The following is a 24,108-nucleotide window of genomic DNA, read 5'->3' on the forward strand; positions in this document are numbered from 1 at the left end:
CTTACCATTCCTAATATCATACACCAATATGACCTTAGCCCTCAACTCTTATAGCTGGCAGTTTTTTGATCTCACCAGTATTTTGCTATAAAAGAAAAAAATGCAACACAGTGCCAGCTCAACTAGAAGCTTTTATTTATTACTAAGCAAAAGGAAGTCCTAGTGAGGTCCACGAAGGGGCCTCGTGTGACATCATGCTCTCGAACGCGCACACGCACACACAAAACAGCACACACATCTGTACATCGGCACGTGACACTTGGCAGACAGCTGCTCGAAACCGGCACGCTCTCCGGAGACCAGGAGAGAAGGAAGGAAGGAAGCAGCAAGACTTGGAGGCGGGAGAAACGATCTCCGGTCTGTAAGAACAGTTCCGGCACAGTTCAGGAGCACAGCACTGATAAGCTACTGTGCCTGGCTTTGTCCAGCGAAGACACATCGGGGTCATTCATGGAAAGAAAGACAAGAGAGTAAATGGCATTAGGAAAAGGCAAGCTCTGCACATTCGTAATAGCCTCTTCTATTAAGCACAAACACACTCTTCTTTGCGCAGAAACGACGCAAGTCTAATTGAGCCAGGGGATGAAACAGAATGTGTCCTATCCTCTTCTGCCCTCAGCCTTTGCGTCATGAGTCATGCTGTCATTCAGTTTCAACAGCATGTAGCAGGACAAGGACATAGCATGGCGGCACACACCAGACAAACAGCGCTGTGTGTTTCTATACGCTCTGTCCAAGTCCTGCAACTGCTAGAAAACCAACTAGCCTGACTTGTCTTCTATATGCTGTCGTTGCCTGAAGCTTCAGAACTTATGCCGAGATGCAGGTTCAAGATACTGTCTTAAAAGAAAGCGATCAATGACCAATGACTCCCGAGTCTGACAATGATGCAATGCTCCTGTCGCATGCAGACCTTGTACAAGAGGTAGCTCTGCTTTTGGCTGCCTACGACGACTACATGGCGCTCTTCGAGGTTCAGGTTAACCTGACTACCCGCAAACTGAGTAGGGTGCAATGGTACATTCACTATTTCTCACTTTATCTGAAAGACACTAAAACTTTCCATTTGTCCGAGGTTGGTTGGTTGGTTTGCAGGGTTTAACATCCCAAAGCGGCTCAGGCTACAAGACAAACCTCAGTGGAGGGCTCCGGAGTAATTTTGACCACCTGGGATTCTTTAATGTGCACTATCGCACAGCACACGGGCACCACATTTCTCTGACATGGCTAGATGTAATAAATCAACAATGGTTTATGCTACCACCAAGCAGAGGTGCCACCAAAGATGTCTGACAGCTAATAGCAACTCTGAACATTGCTTTCAATTCTGCTGGCATAGGATTAAAGTCTGAACTGCAAGCTCTCGCATGAAAGCCTCGCATGAAAAAACCGTCATATTCCGCTGTTTCTATCGTTTAGAGGCAATAGATGAGAAATGCCTCTAACAGTCAAGCACAGTACAGTGAAACCTCGTTATAATGAACAGTTAAAAAATCGGAAAATAGTTCGCTCTATCCATAATTCGTAATATAAAATTTCATATAAAATCCATGCAAGAGCAGCAAAATTCAATCAGAGAAGGCACAGCAACTTGGAGTGTGCCTTCTTAGGTCACGTCCGTTTATTTACGCGCAAAGAACTGCGTTATCGCAGCCTGCTTTTTTGTGTTGATCGCGTTCCGTATCACGCCTTGTTCCACAGTTTGCAAACGCTCAACAAGGGCAAACCCACTACTCTCAATAGCACTGTAGTGGCGGCGCAGTAAATCCAATGCAGTAAGCGCTTCTTGTGAAGTCGGAATGTTCTCATCGTTTGCACGGTCAGCCTGAGCTTCGTCTGCGGGATGTTCAGAAACTTCCACAGCGATTTCGGCGTCCGTCAGTACAGCCGTGGTCGCCGCGATGTCGTCGCCGCCTACAAAGTCCTCTACAGTCATTGTTGCGGGCATGTCACCTCATCGAGCTCGCGGAGCTCTGCTTCTGCTTCGTCCCCATCGTCACTTGATGCGCGGGCCTCTGCTGGAACAAAAGCTGCGTGCCGAAAGCAGTTGGCAATCGTTTCGCCTTTCACGCTGTCCTATGCCGCTTTAATGCTCCCAGCAAGTCGATCTTCAAGTCCTGCTTCATAAGAAGCTTCACGAGAAGAGTGTCAATCAGTCTCTTCTTGTAAACTGCCTTTATCTTGAGCTTGGTCTTTAACATCAGTTCAGGTTTTTTTTTTTTTTCACGTTCACCGCCATCACAGCACTACGCACACCCGCGCACCACACTCGACACGACGACCGACGCAGCCTCCGCCGAACGCTACGACGGCTCGGCCACGCCGCTGCTAACACTAAAACCAAAACACGCGAATGGCGCAAAAACCAAAAGAGCAAGTTATTTCCTTCCTCCATCCAAAAAGGCAAAAAACAACATTCGATCGTGCCGCTGCCGCTGAAGCGGCGCTGTCGGCGATTGTGAGATGCAAACGATTTCTTATGGCCTCCGAAATCATCTCCGTGCGCACAAACAGGCACGCGGAGGTAATCTCGGAGGCCATAGATTTCTTCGGCTGTCAACTCCCAATGCCGTCGTGGCATCTGTGGCGCCGTCAGCGCCTGCGAGGTAATCCTGAACGTTTGCTGCGCCACATAACACATACGTAGTGCAACGAAGCCTACCTCCTGCTATTAAAGTGAGGTAGTGCTTGGCGTCGGGAAGTTCGTAATATCCGTTTTATGCCGAACCGCGTTCGCTATGGGAAGTACATGTGTTTGACAAAAATATTTCGGGAGAGTTCGCTATATTCAATAATTCGTTATATGTGTGTTCGTTATATCGAGGTTTGACTGTAATACTGCACACGTGCCTCCACTTCTTGCCCCTAGTGCTTCGCGCTGCTAAGGGCTGCCAATGTCCAGTCGTTTCTTCCCTTGCTTGCCTCTTGCCGCACTATTAACCTTTTACTTTCTGAACGGAGTGAGCCGCCTTCTTTCCATGCTCATAGTCAGCTTTACTTTGTATTTCCTACGTGCTGCATGCTTTCCCTCACGGCTCCAAAGCTTACGTAAAGTTAGCTGCTCTTTATGAAGATGGGCAGGGCAGTAAAGCCATTGGGAAAAAAAAAAAACTATTTTAAAAAAAGACATTTTGCCTTGAGATCCTAGGTAGAGTGCCTGCGGCGATCTTATTATCTTATTGTGTGGGTAGTATGTCGCTGCAGCAGGACACACTTTACTATAACCAATATTTATAAAAACTGTTGTTGCTTATTATAAAGGGGGAAAATGTAGTCACCTGTGGAAAACGAACTGGGATTTCAGTCTCACTCTACTATATTTGCGTTTTTACTACAGCAGGTTCCTACTGTACTTTTTTATCCTTTGAGGCCAACTGTTATTTTTCACTTCTACCCTGGTTAAAAAGGCATAAAAACATTTGAGGACCCAATAAAGAACAAGTTGCTAAGCTATCCTCCCTGCAAGTCAACATGGTCGTGAAGAAGCCTAGTTGAGTTTACCGAGTGCTTGATGCATATGTGAATGGCTTAAGTGAGATTATGGTTAGTAGACACACATCCATATACAGCGAACAGCAGTCAGATGTTGACTGCATCCCTGTGGATGTTTTCTGCAACCTAATGTCTTCCTTAATAGGTGACAGGTACAAGTAAGCTTCTACAGTGAAGCTTCTCCTGTTTCACACAACCAAAGAGTGAAGGGCTGGGTAGGCACATCGATCGTTAGTTGCTGAACGGAGACGAAGAGACATTCGTTGTCCCAACATCTCTCTTTCACACGTTGTTCTTTAACTAGACCCTGTAAAGCAAGGTGTACCACGCAGAGTACTGAAAAAAGCAAAAATGCAAACTGTTTTCACCTACGCTCACAGATGTGCACCAGCTGTATGCATTACTGCAGACAAGGGCTTTTTTTTAACACACGCAAAAATTTCAGTTTTTAAATGATTAAAAAAAGTAAAATGCTTACTTCCCTTCCAAATTCATGCTCACCCATTTATTGATGCAAATATTTTTTTTTAATCAGCACTTACTTTTGACCCGTCCTACAATGCAAGATTCCAAACATCCAACATCTACTTCAAAATTGCATTTCTCATAGTGAGCAATGGTTTTCACATTGCAATGTGGAAAATTATTTACTTTTCTTTTCAAGAACCCCACACTGCCATCAAAGGTGTGGAATCTGAAAAAATGGCATCCAAAGAGGAATTTTCTGCAGTGTTGCATAGGTCCCTGTTGTAAAAAACGCATATTTTTAATTTTTTTATTTTTATTTGTGTCAAGAAACTGATGCTTTTGTGTGTGTTTTTTTAACTAAATTTTTTGCTGAGCATTTTTCTTTTTCAGCACTTCTCACTAATACAGTGAAAGCTCGTTAATTCACAACTCGTTAATTCAAAATTTTGGATAATTCGAAATAGTCATCGTGGTCCGGTCCGCAGCGCATAGAAATCTATGCGCGTAACAGCTCGTTAATTCACTCAAAAATTGGCGCCGCCACCCATAATTCGAACTGCGCGCCGCCAAGCGGCGCTGTTAAAAACCATCGTTGGAAGTTTTCACGCAGAACGATAGATGGCACAACCATCGGGCCGCCGCTAGGGTGCTGGAACAAGTACTAAACAGTCTTTCCTGCCGCGACTCCTTCGAGGAACGACGTTTTAGTGTTATCGACCACGGTTTCGTGTTGCATTTCGTGAGCCCTCGTTTTGCACGCCGCTTGTTGTGAGCTTGTTTCCGCGAGATGTGTTCGCGTGGGAAATACTGTGCCAAGACGGTGAAGGAGAAAGTGGCTATTTTACGCGAGGTGGATGAACGGAAGGCCAGCAAAGTGGAAATCGCGAAAAAGCACGGGATTCCACCAAGCACGTTGTCGACGTACGTCCGAAATAGGAAGGCCATCGAGGATGCCTATGAAGCCGAAGATTTCGCCAGCAACAGAAAAAGGCTTCGGTTAGCCAAGTATCCGGAAATTGAGACCACTGTGATCACGTGGGTGAAAGAAATGAGAAGCGCTGACATTCCACTGAGCGGCCCAATTATCATGGCGAAGGCGGCCGATTTCGCCCTGAGCTTGAATGTGGAAGATTTTGTCGCCTCCGAAGGATGGTTTCACCGCTTTAGAGACAGACATAATCTTGTCTTCCGGGTGTTGTCTGGAGAAGCCAAAGAAGTGGATGCAGAAACTTGTGCCACGTGGCGAAGCGGTGCTCTGCAGCAGTACTTAGAAAGCTACTCGGCACATGATATATTCAATGCTGATGAGACGGCTTTGTTTTATAAGCTCCAGCCCGACAGAACAGTAACATTTAAAGGGGACAGCTGCGCTGGCGGCAAGCGAAGCAAAGAGCGGATTACTGTTCTGGTCGCCGCTAATATGACCGGGACGGAGAAGGTCCCTCTTTTTGTTGTCGGCAAGGCACATAAGCCTAGATGTTTCAAGAACATTAGGACACTGCCGACGGAATACTCCGCCAACAGCAAGGCGTGGATGACGGGCGAATTGTTTAAAAAATGGCTCTTGAAATTCGATCGGAGGATGGAGCTAGGGAAGCGTCAAGTTCTCCTCATTGTGGATAACTGCTCGGCACACAAAGTCGACGCCGAGCTGAAAGCCACAAGGCTCGTCTTTTTGCCCGCCAACACGACTGCGGCCTTGCAACCGATGGATCAGGGGGTGATCAGAAACATCTAATGTTTCTATATGCGCCACATGATCGAGCGCATGACTTTGTGCACTGGAAACCAGAAGACCAGCACCATCACATTGCTCACAGCAATGCACATGTTGGTGCGTGCATGGGAGCAGGTCACGCCGTCCACAATTGCAAACTGCTTCCACCACTGTGGCTTTGCTGCCGGAAGTATGAAAGAAAGTGGCGACGATGGGAGTCCGGAGCCTCTGCCTGCGGCTGTGCGTGCTGTGCTGCAGGACGTCAGTTTTGATGATTACGTTGGAGTAGACAGCGATGCAGCAGTGTGCGGTGCCCTAAGTGATGAGGACATTGTCGCTGAAATTGTTGGGGAGCAGTCTGTCCCAGAAGAGGCAGAAGACAAGGACGACGACGAGGAGCAAGAGCCCGTGCGTCCATCCGCGGCAGAAGTTATGGGAGCGCTGAATGTCGCGCGCCTTTTCTTCAGCTTTGAAGAGGGGGAAGAAGACTCCCTGCGTCGCATTCGCATGCTAGAAGACCGAGTGAGTACGGTAGCCCTCAGAGAGAAGAAGCAGAAGATGATAACAGACTTTTTTGCTAAATAAATGTTTTTCGTGCCCTCCGGGCATCAAACGCCTTCATTTTTGCTCACTTTCATTAGCTCGAATTTTGGTTAATTTGAACTGGCCTAGCGGCCCCGTGGAATTTGAATTAACAAGCTTTTACTGTACCATTGTTTGATACTAAACAGTCCTGTACCAAGCAAGGTTTGTTAAAGAAAAAAATATGTATTGATGACACCACCCAAAAGCCGCCCCATTTCCCATGGGCAGGAAAGTGTTAAAAAGACTTCTATCACAACAGCAAGGTTAAAATGTCACCTGCCAGGAATGCTGGATAGAGGCCTGCTGGAAGACTACCGCAGAAGCTAGCCATAATGGCAGAACAACCTGGGACTGCAGAGGTCGCACTGGCCGTCATGAAAGTTTTATATTGATTTTGGGAATTTGAGTATTTCTGTGCAATTTTACTGATCACAAAACACAAAAATAATCACATCAATCAGCTCATTTTATAACGAGACATGCCAGTTTTTTTACATTCATGCAATGCAGCTGCACCTTCCGACAAAAACGCACTGAAAACTTGTCAATTTCTCATCACACGTTTTTGCTGCTAGGGCACTATACTCCCGGACAAGTTATTGTGGCTATGCAGCCGAAGCTACAGAGCCAGAACGCATCACCTAACTAGGCAGCAGAATATAGCCCTAAGATAAATTATGCGGATCACGCTCTGGAATATTATATCATCACAGAAATGCCTATACTGTTATTACATCAAAGATTGCGCTACAATACAGGCCAGTACAACTTTAGTGTGATGCATTTTAGGGGGGATGTGGGTCTTAAAATACCTTTCTTCATTATTTGTCCAATCTGAATTAAACTTCTCAGTCTTGAGCAGTTTTTCATGCTGATTTCAAATCTGTACTTTGATTTTTGATAGCTACATTTGTTCAAAAGCTGCAGTAGATTTAAAAAATAATCAAAAGGTACTTCTTATGGGGCATTTTGCCTAGCCAAACACAAAATGTAGTTGCATAGAATCAATGCCAAAGACATACTCTAGGGGGTGATGCTAATTTCATTAATTCGAAAGCAACTTATAGACAATGAAAACGGACCAACCCTTACTACATACACTTTTCTCTAATTAGCTCACATTCTAATTTGCAATAAGCACAACTGCATCAGTGCAATATGAATAGCATCACTGCCTAGATCTTTTTAGTATGATTACAATGATACTTAATTTGTCAGTGTCACTTAAAAACAACATAGAAAAAAGCCCCGTAAGGCTGAGTGCAGTGCCCAAAAACACAGAAATGAGAAAAACGCGTTTGAAGTTTCAGACAACTGTAACATTTTCTAGAATACAGCTATAGCAATGTGAATCAGTGTCTAGCTCTACTCTTTAAGAGAAACGCTATACTAAATGTGTGACAGTACCATACCCTCAAAAGTGCAAAAGCTTGTCATAAAGCTATGTACTACCCCTAGAATCAGCGTGAGAAACTACATTTATCCCTTCACATGCCTGCTCCAGAGCCCTACAAGGTAAAGAAATACTTAAATTTGTGCAATAACATGGTATCACCACATTAATAAACCAAGGTTTAAGGCCAACACACAGTGCCATTTATTCTTCAAATCGACCTAATAAACTGGTCACTGTCTTATAATGAAACTGCTGTGCAGCAGACGCAGAGCCGCATGCAGAGTCCTATGCTGGAGCAATAACTGTTATTCACACTCCATTGCGTACTGCTGCGCGAAATTTCTTGTTCGCCGCACTTATCATGCACTCTGCGAGGGAAAAAAAACAAAAAAAAAAAACGAGATCGTCCACAGAAGTCGCGGCTGAGGAGCGCGGACAACGGCGCGCTGTCAGGAATCTTTATCAGAAGTGATGCGATGAAAAAGCTGAGAATGACGGCATCGATGGAGTTGATCAGGATCAACTGAACAGTTCAGTACAACATATTCATGCTATCTTCAAGGTGTCTGGAAGCGCACGGCGATGATTCTATGCCGCTGTACACGCCACATCGAACGCAACATATGACCCTGGCAGCGCGCCATGGTCGTCATTCTTTATCGGTGCGTTCACCGGACACTCTCGTTTTCTTTTTTTTGTATATAATTTCTTGACTCGCGTAAGTCCAAAAGATAAGTGCCGACTGCAAGCGCAATTGATACGATAGCACGGGCACGAAGAAAATGTGCTCAGCGGCCGCCGCGGTGACAAACTAAAGAAAAAACGAAAATGGCGCCAGTCGTGGTGGCCAATGGGAAGCGCGAGATGCAGGGCTCGCCTCGCGAGCGCGCGCGCCAGCCAATCAGTGGCTAATAACGGCTTTCGGAAAACCTGCGATGGCACTCAATCGGCTTGTGTGACGCCATTTTGACATGCCTCAAAATATGCACAATCGTATTTTGCGATCGGCCGGCTGCTTCGCCCGCGGCGCTGGCGGGAATTTTGAACAAATTTTGCTTCTTCTGGGCCATTTCACAGCTCCCATGGCGCTTTAAACATCACTTTTATTGTATGTCTAGATCGAATTCAGCGTTGATATGTTTAGGTGCTTGAAGATACAAACATTCCGAAAATGTGTTTTTCTCAAAATCGATTTTTTGTCCATATTTTACTATGCTAAGCCCCGCGTCCCACCTTAACATCAGTACACGACACTGTGCAGACGGGATGGCTTCACCATCTGCCGGGAATCTCCCGAAGCATACGTCGTCTGCTGCCACTGCTGCAGCGTATACCTGTTGGTTTCTGTGCACTTTTGCAATGTGTTTGTTTCGGTAGCGTACGTAGTGCGTGATATTCATTAACCATGAATATACGTTCACTAAGACCTTAAGCAGTGCAAAGAAAGATACAGTAAAACCTCGTTGATACGTTTTTTTTAAAATGCGAGGAAAAAACGTATTATCCGGGAAAACGTATGATCCAAACTCACCTTGATTTCCGAAAATCAAGACTCGAGAACGATGTGCAAGGGCATTTTTTATTTCCATTCTCACTGCTTAAAGTAGTCGACCAGCGTTCGCTGATGAAGGGTGCGACTATTAGCAAGGTAGAGCTGCTTCTCTAGCTTACGCATGTTCTTGTCTGCCACGCTGTTCTCTTTGTCGCGGAAATAACTCCGCAGCGCATCAAGTCCGGCGGCGGCCTGGGCGAAAGTAGTCTGGATGTCCTCCTCGTTTTCTTGTTCGCTATCAGACGCTTCGCCGCCTCGTACCTCGGCCACAACTTCAGCGACGCTTTGCGGCTCGCAGGTCGGCACGTTGTCGTCGACAGCAACAAAATCTGCAAATAAGCCATCGGCACCGGTTGACCGAAACTCTTGTTCGTCGATCTCTGCACTGTCGTCGCTGGGCTCCTGGGTCTCCTCGGCCCCTGGCACGCGCCGAAAACCGCACTTGTGAAAGCAGTTACGCACAGTTTCGCTCGTAACGCTTTCCCACGAACTGATCAAGTAGTGCATTGCGTCTAGCAACGACAACTTCCCCGGGTCCTGCTGTCGTGAAACACGAGCCAGGAATCGTCGCACAATGCACTTTCTATACAAGTGTTTCACGTTTTTTATAATCCCGGCGTCTAAAGGCTGCAGATGACTCGTTGTGTTGCTCGGAAGAAAAATGACGCGGACGTTTCGAAGAAAAGAAGTGTCCTTCGGGTGGGCCGCGCAATTGTCTAGAAACAGCAGCCCGTTCCTTCCTCTCGATCCGAGTCGTCCGTCGAGGTACCGAAGGAACACTTCAAAAATGCTGCACGTCATCCACGCCTTTGTGTTATTTTTATAAACACAAGGCAAGTGTGCGATATTGCGCAAACAGCGCGGGTTCTTGGCTTTCCCAATCACCCAAGGCTTGAGCATATCGCTCCCATCTTCATTGCAACATAAAAGGACCGTCACGCGGTCTTTGCTTATTTTGCCGCCGTGACAATCGTCGCCTTTCAGGCACAGCGTTTTGTTCGGTTGTACCTTGAAGAACAGTCCCAGTTCATCAGCGTTGTACACGTCTCGTGGATCGTGTGCATTCAAAATTCCGGGCAGCAATGAAATCCAGTTTTCGATGTCAGCTGGATTCACACTTGCCGCTTCGCCGTTCACTTGGCGATACGCGATGGCATGCCGAGCACGAAAGCGGCTAATCCAGCCATTCGAGGCGGTAAAGTCATCAATCTCAAGCACATCTGCAATTTCCAATGCTTTCTCGCGAAGAATACTTCCGTCAAAGTTGACACCGGACGCCCTCGCTTGTTTGAACCACTTCAGAAGTGCTTCTTCCAGCTCCCCATGCCTGGCTCCACGGGCCTGTTTTGTCCCTGCGCCGAACACCAACGCGTTGCCTTCAATCTCCTTCCGCTTCGACACGATCGTGTTGACAGTTGATGCTGGCAGTCCGAGGTCATTTGCAATGTCGATTCGCTTCTTTTTCGGATTTGCGTCGACGACTGCCAAGATGTTCAACTTCTCCTTCAAGAGACGCCATGGCAGCCAGCAAACGACGCAGGAATATAGTGCCTAGAATATACTATAGCAGGAAGGTGGAAATGAGAATCGGTAGCTAATCTATTCGTCCGACCGCAGGGTGGTGGGAACTGATGATGATAGTAGCAATAGTAGTGTCTGGAAGCTTTAAAAGTAGGCAATCATCAAAATAAACCCGCGTCGGCCAAAACAAAGCTGCATAGTCAAACCTGCGGTAGATTAAGAGATAAAAATTTTGACAGGCTTGTGCGTCCCGATTACGCAACCAGAGCTTGTGGCGCTGTTTACCGGCTATAAAAGCAACCAGAGTGGTGCTCGCTTGACTGGCGGAAACCAAGCGATATCGCGAGCGCTTTCTGTTTGCTGCATACAGTGAACGTACTAACTCTGCTAGGAATCGGAGGGACTGGAGGAGGTGGGGTACATAGAGGAAGGAAAAGCTAGGAGGAAGCATGACGTCACGCGGCCAGCCTTCGCAAGCCAAGCGTCGATGAAGCCGCTCCCTCCCCCGTTTTTTCGCTCTCCAATGTTTTGACGTCGGTGCGTTTTAGTGCGCGCGGCTGTCTGCTGCACCGTGGTCTGCTGGGTGCTGCGCGCGCGGCGGACCCCGCGCGGCGCCGACTCGCGTATTCGCGCGGTAGTAGATATCACCGCACGTTATCACGTGGTCTAACACGTAGGGGCCGACCCGCTCCCATTTATTTTTTATGGCTAGGCTTCACGGATATTGCCGCACGCTCCCTCCTCCATGGTGGGGCAGCGCCGTTGACATGCGACCGCGCCGAGCGGAGCACTGCGGAGAAACCGCCACGGCGGCGACTTACGCCTTGCCAAATCGTTTTCTTCTTTTCGTCGCAAAACGTATTGTTTCGCTAAAGTCTGAACGTATTTACCGGGAAACCGTGCAATCCAGGAACGTATAAACCGGGAAACAAATACATGGAACTCTATGGGGCATTTTTTCGTGCTCTCGATTTTGATCGTATGAACCGGGAAATCGTACGAACCGGGAACGTATCAACGAGGTTCTACTGTATTTCTACTTCATTGGAGGCTCGAAAACCATTATTTCAAGTAAAGGCAGAATTGAAACCGAAACTGTATCTATGACTAGATATTCCATGACTACATGGCGTAGTTACACCGTAGCAGAAGCTCCGCCCCCGTAGCATTGGCTCCATAGCCACAAAAACTTGTCCGCGAGTATAGTGCCGTCATGCACTACAAAAACACCTCACTTGGCGGACTGTGAGTGAGGGTTTGGCAAGTAACAAGAAGTCGAAGACAATGCATTACTCCAGCGGATGCCTCTTCGAGTAGAAGAAAAAAAAAAGTGGGACACCTTTGTGCGCGTAAAAGCGGTGACCACGGACCAGGTGCGCAGTGACAAAATAGCGGCCCCTCTGCTCGTCTTTCTTCCTCCGATGCTGCAGCTGCTGCCCTCCTCCCCGTGCGCACAGACGTCCTGGACTCACTCCACGGATATCAGGGAGTAGATCATGCTGCATAGAGAGATTACGCACGGATTACTGGACAGATGCCACAGCTTTCATCACAAACTTTGTCCCAAACCACACTTTTTTAGACCGTTTCACAAGGTTTATTAATAGCATTTCACGAGGACAGAAAACTAGGCAAGTTGGTCTGCGTACAAATGGCGCAAGGTTTAACAGCGCAAAAAACACGGACAGGGCTGTCTTACTACTACCCAGTTCGTGTTGTTTTCGCTGCTAAAACATGTCTCAATAACAACATTTGTTCCACTCAGAACCAGCAGCAATCCCGAGTTATGGTTAAGCAACATCAAATCATCTCCAGAGAGCAGGCGTTCCTTCAAGTCACAGTAACAATTTTTTTTTATGTCTTATACTTCCAGCACTTCTGCACATTCTAAACCCTTTCCCAAGGGCGTGGCTGACAAAATTGATTTCTGTGGTTTCGAAGCTGTCCCAATTTGTTGCAAACTTTCACTTTTTGGTTTGCGTTCGTGTTTACCACATTGTTTTTGCCACAAATGCATCTGTTTGCAGCAGTCTTCACTGAGATCTTTTTTGTCAGTTTGCACCTGAAGCCTGCAAATATTTTCCACTTTCTTCTCCTTTCATATATTTATGTTTGAAGCAGCCCATAGATCTGTGCAGTGCCCTTGGGCACTGGAGGTACTGAACTAAAGCTTGTGACCGAAACAAATGAGTAAAACCAGCCACCTTCCACATTTAGCCTACTTTAATGCGCACCTTCCTTCCAAAAATATCAACCATAAAGTATGTGCGTTAAAATCGGATATAAAACTGAAAGGGCACAAATTCATCGCACCCATCTGTCACTGCGATTTCAAGAAAGCAAAGAAGGTGCTGCAGCTGTTTGCTTGTGTCAGCAATGATGAAGCGGATGCTGGAAGCATACTTTAAAGCAAAGACATTCGAGATTCTTTTATGCCGCAGAATCTGTTGCACTTACACACTTTCTGATGGAGAGCAAATGCCCGCTGCCGGTTTGGAATCTTGCGTGCGGAGACTGATGGCAGCAGTCGCCTTACATGCTTACGGTGTGCCGGAAAGGTGTGTTTGCTACCGCACATTGCATTTGGCGGTGTTTACTTTTCCTTCCTTTCGACTATGAAAATTGGGTGCACATTACAATCGGGGGCTCACTGGAATTGGGTAAGTATGGTAATTGTGTATTCCTTTGAAACTCCTCTCTATCATTTTCAAAACAAAATACATTTTCCTTTAAAACTACTCTCTAGCATTTTTAATACCAAAACTCTCAATAGACAATTTCTGCTTGCTGAAAAAGACAAACAAAAGACAGCAACAACTGGAAAGTATAAAACTAGCCATGCTGTTCTGGCTACAAAGAGCTTATATAGGACCAAAGACACAAAATAACTGCTCATGCACAATCACAACTTTCAAAGAAGGTCACACCACTTCTGCCACACACATCTGTGCTGCGAAACAGAGCAAACTTTGTTTAGGCTGAACCCTTAATTAGTACAGTCCTCAAGCATGAGACCCGATGATGCACCTATGCAGTTAAACCTCAAAGTAACGAACTTCAGTGCAACAAAGTGTTTGCATTCACAACTTCGTGTCCATATATTTCATGTCCGTGTATTTTAGCTTCAGTATAACGAAGTACAGTTTATCGCACTTTAAATGTAGCAAGATTTCATTGCTATCTCAAAATGAGCTTGAGGCAAAACTGTACCGCGAACTTGAAGGGATAAGAAGGGCGCGTATCGTACCACCAAAGTGCGCACTCAAGCACAAACATGAACGCGGAGCGTGCCCCCCCCCCGCTGCGCCATCTGGTGTAGTAAAAGAGGTTCGCAAACTTAATCTCAGGGGGGGGATCCACAAGGTAGCGCAGTCAGCGAGACAAGACGCAGCCCTCACAATATGTTGCAATCGGGCAAAATCTTGCCTGACACCGGCACTGAATGTGGCGCGGCGCCTGTCCTCAAAAGAAGCCGAGCCACAATTATCCCGTTTATTTATTTCCATAACAGCTCAGTAAAAGAACTGGAAGAGTAGGCACGCCCATCCGTCTGACAGTCTCACTTCCCATTCAGGAGCCGCGCACACGCGAGTAAAGTCGCACATGGTCATGCTTGCAGCACAAAGCAACAATAATCGTGAACTGGGCTTCATTTTATCAGGTGTGATCAGGCACTGTTCTCACTGTCATCGACGTGAAGAAAGTGAGAACGCACAGCACCGGATCGGTGATGAGATCGAGGCTTGCAGTCCAGAAGAGCGACGACAGTGGTGAAGCCAAAGCTATACAGGTGTGTTACCTCAATCACGCACATAACACTATTTAAATTGGGCGTGGCCGAGAGAAACAGTCACTGTGTTCATTAAGGAATGCCAAGCACACTATCTGCTATCATCATCCCTCAGTTCATTACTTTCTAGGCGCAAGTTAAACCAATACAGTGTCTCAATGCTGTGCCAGTCTACCTGTCTGCTGTTTAAGGTGTTCTCTGCCAAGCGACAAATGCACACACACGGTCACGGTGGTCATACTCTGAGGTCACTCACCCATAGAGGTAGTAGAAGAAGGAGAGCAGGTAGAAGGCCAGCTTGACCCAGCCCTCACGCATAGCCCGGCTCAGCTGGTCTGCGTTCATTATGCTTGTTGGGTCGTACAGACCCGGCACACTCATCACTGGACGCTGTCGGTACCTGCATTGCCACACCACATTATACACCCACGAAGGGGGGGGGGGGGGGATCAGTCTAGAGTCAGCTCATTCACTCGTGCATTACTTCCTCAGCACCATTGAAGATGAAATGAAGTAACTAAACGAGCCACCCTTTTCACCACAACTAACAAAAAAAATAAAAGAAACAAAGAATGTGAAGTCGAAAAGGAAATGATGTGCCGTGTGAACAGTTTCGTGTACTGACGTGCTTCTGAAAAAAGGGTGGGAGCTGCTTTTAGACCACTGCATTAACCACAATCACCGATTTCGAGACACACAAATTGTGACACGAAAGCTTCCATCACCAGCAACGCCAACAAAGTTTCCTCAACACAGTGCTGTAAGGCTGCTACAGGTATAATACAAGTTTTCCTATACGAGGTTCAATGTCTCCAAGAGGAACCAGCTGTGAGGGATGCCGTAGTGAATGGCTCTGGTGATATAGACCACCAAGGGCTCTCTAGTGCACACTGCCATTGCACAGTATTCGGGCACCTAACACTTCACCTCCGTAAAGACGCGGCTGTTGCAGCCAGGAACAAACCCATGGCCTCGAGATCAGCAGTAGGACGCCATAGCCACTGAGCTACCACAATGGTGCCAAAGCAGATACTGTTAACGGCTGACATTCAAATGCAAGTGTTACATCAGTTATGGGCATGAGCTGACTAAAATAGAGAATTTGCTTCCTCCAAATACTTTACTTTCTCAGATTCTTTTTTGGTTTCCTTTCTGTTGGTTCCAGTATTTCAAGGAGCACATATACAGCATTCAACATGTGTACAAGTTAAATGCTCTCAAAGGTACAATTACCCTGCCTTGGATGGCTACTAGCAAATTTATAAGGGTGGGGTAGTACTTTGTTTCTCAGCCTCTCTTAAGAAAATTTCGTCTTCCTCGATGCTTTACTGATAAACCTGTGTCAAGTGAACCAAATGCTGTCGAAAAGTATTGCGCAGATGTGAGCATAAACAAGTTATGTTTACAAAATAGGTGCCGGCATCACAACGAAAATAATTCACACTTATGATATTTAGTATTCATTTCACTAGAATAACTTTTCTTTTAACACTGACCTTGTCTATTACAATTTTTCCAGTAACAGAAACATTTATATTAAAAATGCTTTTAGTGATACTATAACGTCATTCAGTAGACCCAGCAGGCTTACATTTACGTGTCCCGAAAGTTTCATTTGAATTTTCCTAATTAGTTAGTGAGAATTAGCTCTTAACGTGTTTTTAATTTCGCTTTCTTTTTACGACAGTAAATGCATCATGGCATATTATTTCCTCCACCATGCTCACATATTTTACCGAAGCCTTCATGTTTGCTTGCTCGTGCTTTGCTTCTCTCCTTCGACAGAGGCCCGGATGTCTGCTTTGGCACAGAGGTCTGAATTGACAGTGCTCAACACTACTGATGTTACGTCTAGTGCCTTAAGAACTGTTCTTTGGCTTATTTCTATAATTGGTTTGGTTTGTGGGGTTTAACGTCCCAAAGCGACTCAGGCTATGACAGACGCCGTAGTGGAGGACTCCGGAGATTTCGACCAACTGACATCGCACAGCACTTGTCCTATTTCTATCACTGTGGGGGTAAACTACATCGCAAATGGCAGAAAGAACTAAAGGAGTCCCAAGCACGTAAAGTGAAAGCCTTTGAAAGTAATCACGCTGGCAGTGGGAATGCGGCTTTGAGCGCTTGCTAAAATATGCGCTAAGAACTATCTGAGGCTCTCAAAAGTCACAACCTGGCAAAAATAAAATGTAGGCACAAGATTAATTTCACTTATCATGACGTTTCACTGAAAGAAAAGGTTGTATCTGTTTTGCACACCAAATAGCTTGAAGCAAGCAAAATGCATGGAGTCATGTCTCTTTTTGCAAGTGGTAGCAATTTTCGGTACTCATTTATACCCGTGCTTCCAGGCACGCATTCCTAAAATGTACTATTTAATGACTGCAAAAATAGTAACAATGCAGTGACACAGGGTTGCAAGGCCCACAAAAACGCTTAGCTCACAGACAACTGCATCCCACAATTTTTGAAGACTGACTGGCCGAGCACCCAGGTCACTACTGGTATAAGGATTCCTTCTGGTCTCATCTAATTCAGACTTATCCATCACTGTGAACGGGGGATAGATACCACTTGCACCAGACATACGGGCAGCTTGAGCCAATAACAAATGGTGGAAAGGACAAGCAAAATAAGGTTAATAAAGTAGAGCGGTGCCGGTCTCGTGTGCACCCTATTACAGCCAAATCTCAATATAATGAATAATGCGGGACCACCAACAATCTTAATTTTCAAAATGTCAATGCAATGACAAAACTCGCAGTTCTAAGCCAGTCGTCAAACCCAGGAATGAAATTAGCAGCAGACACATGCGATGTTGCCCTTCCTTCAAGGCTGCTTTATTTGAACAGATCAATAATTTTCCATTGTAGCACGCAGCACACCCGACCAATTAGGAATGGCTTTAAACCTTTCCCTTTGCACAACAGCGCAATGAGTAGTAAGTCACTGCACTGAGCGCTGAAAGTGCAGACTGTTTAAGTGCTCCACAAAACAAGATCACTGACAGGAAAATAATACTAGCCCACAAATACCGACCGGTCTTAAACAAAGAAAAAGAGGAAAAGGCTAGGCTTGCTAGGCTAGTGCTTATCGTATTTACTCTATTCTAAGCAGCTAAATTTTTTTTTTACGATCGCGATGACCAAATTGATGGGGGGTGAAACCCTCAGCAGGCACGATTACAACTCACTTGATCTTCAAACGTTTTGCAAAAACACAGACATTTTTGCAAAAATTTTTTTGCAAGAATAGGGAGGAAGTGTGGTGCTTATATTCGCAAAAAATACGGTATTAAACCATGGCTCTGCAATGGCACCAGCCATAGTGCCTGCCCTGGGGGAATACACAGAGAGAATAGCGACGCTGTTGCTTGAAGCCCAATTCATAATACCGATGTTCCTTGATTATAAAGGAGAAAATAAATTGCATGCACGATATTCAGAAATACACACTGCATAGAAATGCATAATTCTGAAACATTTTTAGCTTTAAGCTGTTTGGCGATCTGGTGGCAATTTTTAAAATATTCATTGAATTTGAAAAGTTCTTTACAGCCCTGTTCATAGTAACAAGATCTGACTAGTAGAACCACTGCTGGGTAGATGGCGCTACATGTCTTCCTTGCCTGCATGCATCGGGGCACTGAACATCTCCAATGTGTCTCTGCACTGTTCCTACTTATTATGCAAACCCTCATTGTGCCAATCACACAACAAGGAGAATGATGCCAGCACCTGTTGATGTGGTAGGCGATGAGCGGCACATTCAGCAGCAGGGTGAACAGCTCGCCGGACAGAAGAAACAGCACATTGAAGAAGATGTGCACCAGGTACTCTGGCAGCACCAGCTGAGAAGGACACAAAAAGAGAGGTCCACGTGAGACTCATGGACCCAAAATGGCAGAAACATACACGAGCAGTGCAAGGGGCAGAATGTTGCCAGCCAAAGCACTTTTCAAACATGCTCACAGGGTCACTGAAGGACAAGTGGAAATTCAATTTCATAATTAATTAGTGTGCTGTAAAAATTAAAAATTAATTACGCTATAACAGGGCCTTTTAATACGCTAGCAAAGGAAATAAGCATACAAGTATGGCCCCCACCAACGCTTTTCACAATCGAACAGCAGTCATGTTGCGACAAATGTTTGCTTGTGGTCCTCTGAAGCGAAATTATACAAAGTTCATTTCTATTGAAATCATTAGTTTGTAAAAAAAAATAGGGAATTTTGGGCTTTAACGTCTCAAAGCAACACTTGGGCAATCATAAGGGATGCTCCAGTGTATGCTCTATCAATAACAAACACCAATCAAAGAACACCTTTCAGCCCGCGGCACCGACTGGCTCTCATGATCTCGTGGTTAATCCCATCCATGGACACAGATGGCATTGCACGTGTAATTTCTGGCTATGGGAATAATCACTAGGTCATGAGAGCCAATTGGCTGAAGAGCTCCTTTCGAGGGGATTTCGAGGCTGCATTCTTGAGTTGCATTCCACTAAGATTAATTTCAGCTAATAGGATTCTTTAATATGTGCTGACATCCCACAACACAAGGGTGCCATTTGGGTTTGGAGCCACCTAAATGTGGTCATTGCAGATACTGAGTGTGGGGCTTCATTTCATTTACTGATACAGGCAATGCCGGTGGGACTATAACAGGACTAGAAACAGACATATATGAATATAACGTAAAGTACCAAATACAAAGACAAGCAGGTATTGAATAGATAAAATGTGCACACAAGAAAGTGTAGAATTTAATCTCTTGGGGCATGAAAAGAAAATGGAGCATATGAAAACATCAATCATATTATTATGGCAATCCTACTCCTCAAAGGAGAAAAAGATGCAGCATTTTCAAATACAGTTTTAGCAACAGTAAAACTATTAATCACATTGTCCTCAACATTGCTGGAAAGCCCTGCACTTTTACCGCCAACAAAATTTACAAGAGTGTCCTCAATGACCTTCCTTAAAAGACTATAGACACCATGTTTTGATGGCATTTTTCTTCTTGTTAATGATGCGCAAGTCATTCCTGTAATCGATCCACACGCAGTTTTTGCCTACAACATCTAAATAATTTGTAATAGAATTTTCTTTTTTCCCCAGTTTTGGTTTCAGCAGCCAAGAGATGGCTGTGACGTCACAATCATGTCTTGATGCACAGCATGAAAACACAGCACTATAATCACCGATTCTTCACTTGTAGAGATTCCTGTTCTTGAGGCAGGCTGGCTTTACCATTGCAGTAAATTCAAATGATACAGCAATAATTACATCGTCGTATTTTCATCCCTTGAGTGACCTAAATTTGACTGACGTCACAGCCATCACTCAGCTGTTGAAACCAAAACAGGTGAGAAAAGAAATTCAATTATAAATTATTCAGAAGTCGTAGTCGAAAATGACATGGTGAAATGTGTACAGTAATGTCTTAGGAATCATTACAAAGAATAAAACACAAACCCAAAAATTGTGCGTCTACACTCCTCTAAGGTTCTTTTGTATTTGGCCTCTTGCTATACTTTTTTAGATATCATTTAGAAACAGCTGACTGACAACAACTTAAATAGCGACATAGGCACCAAGGCCTGCAATTAATGTCTGCAGTTGAGTGCCTCTTCGACAGTCCATTCACATGAGACAAAAAAAATGCACAGGAAAAAAAGAAAAGACAGTCACTGCTATGTCACTCAACGACTGGCATCTGCACTTTCATCATACGTCAATGAACAAAAAAAGAATAAGGAGGGAGGGAGGGGGGGGGGGGGGGGAGGCTGCTGAAAGAAGTTTCATCTAGCTGCTACTGACCGCCATTTTATTGCTTGTTTAAGCGATTTTTGAGGCACATCCTCCTCACCTTCTCTTGCCATCATTCATGCCGTTCTGCCTTTAGAAAGCCTCAGCTCCAAACAAAAGACTGCTTGAAAACCACAGGCTCACATTACGAACAAATGTCAGGAGAACTTTAACAGGCAGAAAGTAGCACACAAGTGCTACTTTCTGAGGTCACAATAGGCGTATAGTTTTTAAACAAACGAGCTCCACAGAGCTATTAAAGAGTGCAACTAAAATTAGCAGCTTATTATTCAACTGAGAACGGAAGAAAAGAGAATGCGGGTAAAAGCAGGGCTTGTCTGAAATGCAGTGCAAATAAATGGCTAGAGAACCTCCCTCACTGTTTGGTTAGGCAGTGCATGGTAGAGATAGCACACATCTATCTTATCAGTATAGCAAAAAAATTCACAAATGCAGTCCAGTCCCCATACACTAGAAGATTGAAGCAAATACCACACACACTGATATGTGTCACCCAAATCTACCAACAGTTTGGTAAAAGAAGGGAGTGCAAAATGAGGATGTAATAAAAACAAACAAGATGCACACCCACCTTGTTCTCCCCCCTTTTTACTCTTTACATCCTCATTTTGTGTCAAAATGTAAATGACACAATCACTCAAATATATGCTCTAATGAAGCAACAGTTTTGCCAAACATGTCTCAAAACAGCGACTACACCAGTGCTTCAGAAACTTGGGGACAGAAGAGGTACCATAAGGATAGTAAAAGCACCATGAACACATGCCACACCACATTCTGGGTGGAATTTAATAGAAACTTTAGGATTTAATAAATTTAATAGAATGGGGGCTTGCTAGATGAAACATCAATGAAACGGTACCTAGTGTCATCAAGTGTTGTGAATTTCATCTATGTTATCGGATTTTAAAAACGAAAGCACAATAAATGAGGTCGTGCGCTGCAAATGGTTGGCAAATGCAAGTTTTTAAGCGTACACGCATTCAATGACATCATGCTAATAACAGCTGTATTGAACCAGTAATAGAGTCCGCCAGACGTTTATTTATTTATTTTTTTTTCTGCAAGCAACTGCCAGTATAAAGGCTTGGCGTAGAGCTGGGCTCCGCTTGGTAATCTGCTGCATGTAGGACAATAAACCGGTACATTGTCTACACGCCAATGCCACCAGGACCGTTTGTAAGGGCAATGATAGTACGGCGTTCATGAAGCACGCATTTTTTTTTTTTTTTTTTACATATATATACTTCTGCGCCCGATCAGCGCATTATAAACAAAATGATCGCATCGACTATTCACAATCGGCGGCGGCGGCAAACTTGACGCCAAAAGTTGCTCACTCACTGGATTCAAGCTGTCGCACTGTTCGATGGGATTTTTGTAGTTATTCTTGAGTTCGTCGAAGGCAATCACCTAGAAAAGAGGCAAGCACAACCATCAGACACAACCAGGCAAGCCAACGACACCGATACATAGCCAGCCTAAGCTTATTTCGAGCATGCGATATGGGCGGTGCGGTATCTGTTCGAGCACAGATGTGCTCGGGACCGGCCCAGCGCACTCGTACAACCTAGAGACGCACGACCAAGCTCACGGGTTTCAGATGATTAAAATAACGCAGCATGCGATACGTACGTGGAAGACTGCCATAAATATAAGAAAAGCTGTGAGAATTAGCGCTACAATGTAGCAGAACGCAACGAAGCTGAACGCCATCTTCGTTGTGGGCGAGCGTTACTGAAAGGAGCGCCACCTCTAGGTTGCGTAACGCGATAACGAAGCGCGCAAGAATATGAAGACTGCAATGAAAACTTGGAGGCGCAAGAACTTCAGAAACAAAGAACAATGGGAGGAAAATGTCAGGAAAACAGCGCCTTTGTGCACTTATATATATCCCACGTACATTCGCCGCAGAGTTGTTTTTCGGCGCCCACGGTGAGCGCGAAACCGAAACAGATTCACCGATTTCCCGCAGCCGGCTGCTGTCGACCTTGATCCCTTGATCACCATGATATAGCTATCGGAACATCCTAAGCATTCTATCCGACCTCAGTATATCGGTCAATTCATATCAGTAACGTTCCCGAGAGTTTCTAATACAGATACCTCACTGTAATGCAACTGTAGGAAACTCAAGAAAACAAAGGTACAGTCTTTGCCAAAAGTATGCGACCCAAGTATTTTTGTTCTAAGTCCAGTACGTTACGAGGCTCGTAAAGTAACTATAGCGTTTGAAATCTCGTACATGACAAATCCCTCCCGCCTTCTTATCTAGCTTACATTCATATTCCAGTATTACTGCCAGCAGCCGCATTACAGTGCTTAGAAGGGAACCTCTTGGGCCGTATACTTTTGGCAAAGACTGTACATGATACAAATACATGCTGTGAAATGTGCAGAAAAGACTAATATACCCCCTCCCCCCCTTCAAAAAAAAAATAAGGGGGGAAATTGGCTCGCCATGAAAAAAAAATGTAGGTCACTGCAGAAACGACATTGAAACTGTCAGACAATGCCAAAACGTTAGCGATGCCGTTGTTTTACTTCTTACCGCGCTTCAGGTACAGCACTGTAGTTAGGTGCCCATAGAAACAAGTGTGCAGATACTGCACCCTTCCCGTCCTGCGAATCAATTATCATTGGTATTATTATTATTATTATTATTATTATTATTATTATTATTATTATTATTATTACTATTATTATTATTGTTATTGTTATTATTATTATTATTATTATTATTATTATTATTATTATTATTATTATTATTATTATTATTATTATTATTATTATTGTTATTGTTATTATTATTATTATTATTATTATTATTATTATTATTATTATTATTATTATTATTATTATTATTATTATTATTATCCGTTACTTTTAATGCGTCCTTTTTATTTATTTTCATTTTTTTACAACTGTCATCAACTTATCATCATTATTTATTTTTACATATATGGTGCTGTAGAATTTAACAGCTATTAATGCTCGCATTAGCAAATAGTTTATAGGAAAGGGAAGGCGCATTATCTGTCACGCACACACACACACACACACACACTCTGTGGACATCTGAACGACCTACCACACCGTAAGTAAAAAATTATAGAGGGTACTTTGTACCACTAAAGTGCGATGAGGGATCGAATCAACACCGCCTAGAATAGGCGGTGTTGATTGAATAGAGCACCTATATCGTTGTTGTTGTGGCTGTAAGAAGAAGGAAAATAAAATGCACGGGCCTGCTGCTGGCTCAGTAGCTGAGCCACCTCCGCTGTCCCGATTTATTTATAAGAAGAGAAAGGCGAGGTAACTGTTTAACGTGTTTTCTGTGGACACCGCAACCGCACCGTAAGGGAAGGGAAGAAGATGGCAGTGAAAGTGGAAAGAGAGAAAGAGGAGCCGTAGTGGAGGGCTACGGAGTAATTTCGACCACCTGGGGATCTTTCACGTGCGCTGACATCGCACAGAACACGGACGCCTCGGACGCCATTTCGCCTCCATCGAAACGCAGCCGCCGAGGTCGGGTTCGAACCCGGTTACTCCGGCACAGTAGTCGGGTGTCTTACCACTACACCACCCCGGCCTCGTGCGGTCAGAAGAGAGAAAGTAGAGAAGGAAGAAAAAGAAGAGGGAGAGAAAGACGCACGCCGCAACAGCCGTTGTCCCCCACCTAAGCGGTGGCAGATGCAATGACGGCCTACAACAGATAAAAATTCGGTGGCAGGTTAGCTCCCGTCGCAAGCAGCAT

General features: G+C 44.8%; 1 protein-coding gene across 2 annotated transcripts; it reads right to left on the minus strand.

Moving 5' to 3' along the window:
* Window positions 1–111: 111 nt before the first annotated feature.
* Window positions 112–22,115, minus strand: cni (protein cornichon). Of its 2 annotated transcripts, none has more exons than XM_084585070.1 (6): window positions 21,987–22,115; window positions 21,696–21,764; window positions 18,259–18,371; window positions 14,778–14,921; window positions 12,071–12,230; window positions 112–414 (listed from the first exon to the last, which is right to left on the minus strand). In XM_084585070.1, the coding sequence occupies exons 1-5, from the start codon at window positions 22,065–22,067 to the stop codon at window positions 12,200–12,202; spliced, it is 438 nt and encodes a 145-aa protein (XP_084441196.1). In that variant the 5' UTR covers window positions 22,068–22,115; the 3' UTR covers window positions 112–414; window positions 12,071–12,199. The 2 variants fall into 2 exon arrangements, with proteins under 2 accessions (XP_084441196.1, XP_084441197.1); XM_084585071.1 differs by having other exon boundaries at window positions 112–418.
* Window positions 22,116–24,108: the final 1,993 nt, after the last annotated feature.

This window comes from Amblyomma maculatum, chromosome 11 (genome assembly GCF_055883805.1).
Source record: "Amblyomma maculatum isolate TAMU_Amacu chromosome 11, ASM5588380v1, whole genome shotgun sequence".
In the NCBI taxonomy this organism is placed as follows: Eukaryota; Metazoa; Arthropoda; class Arachnida; order Ixodida; family Ixodidae; genus Amblyomma; species Amblyomma maculatum.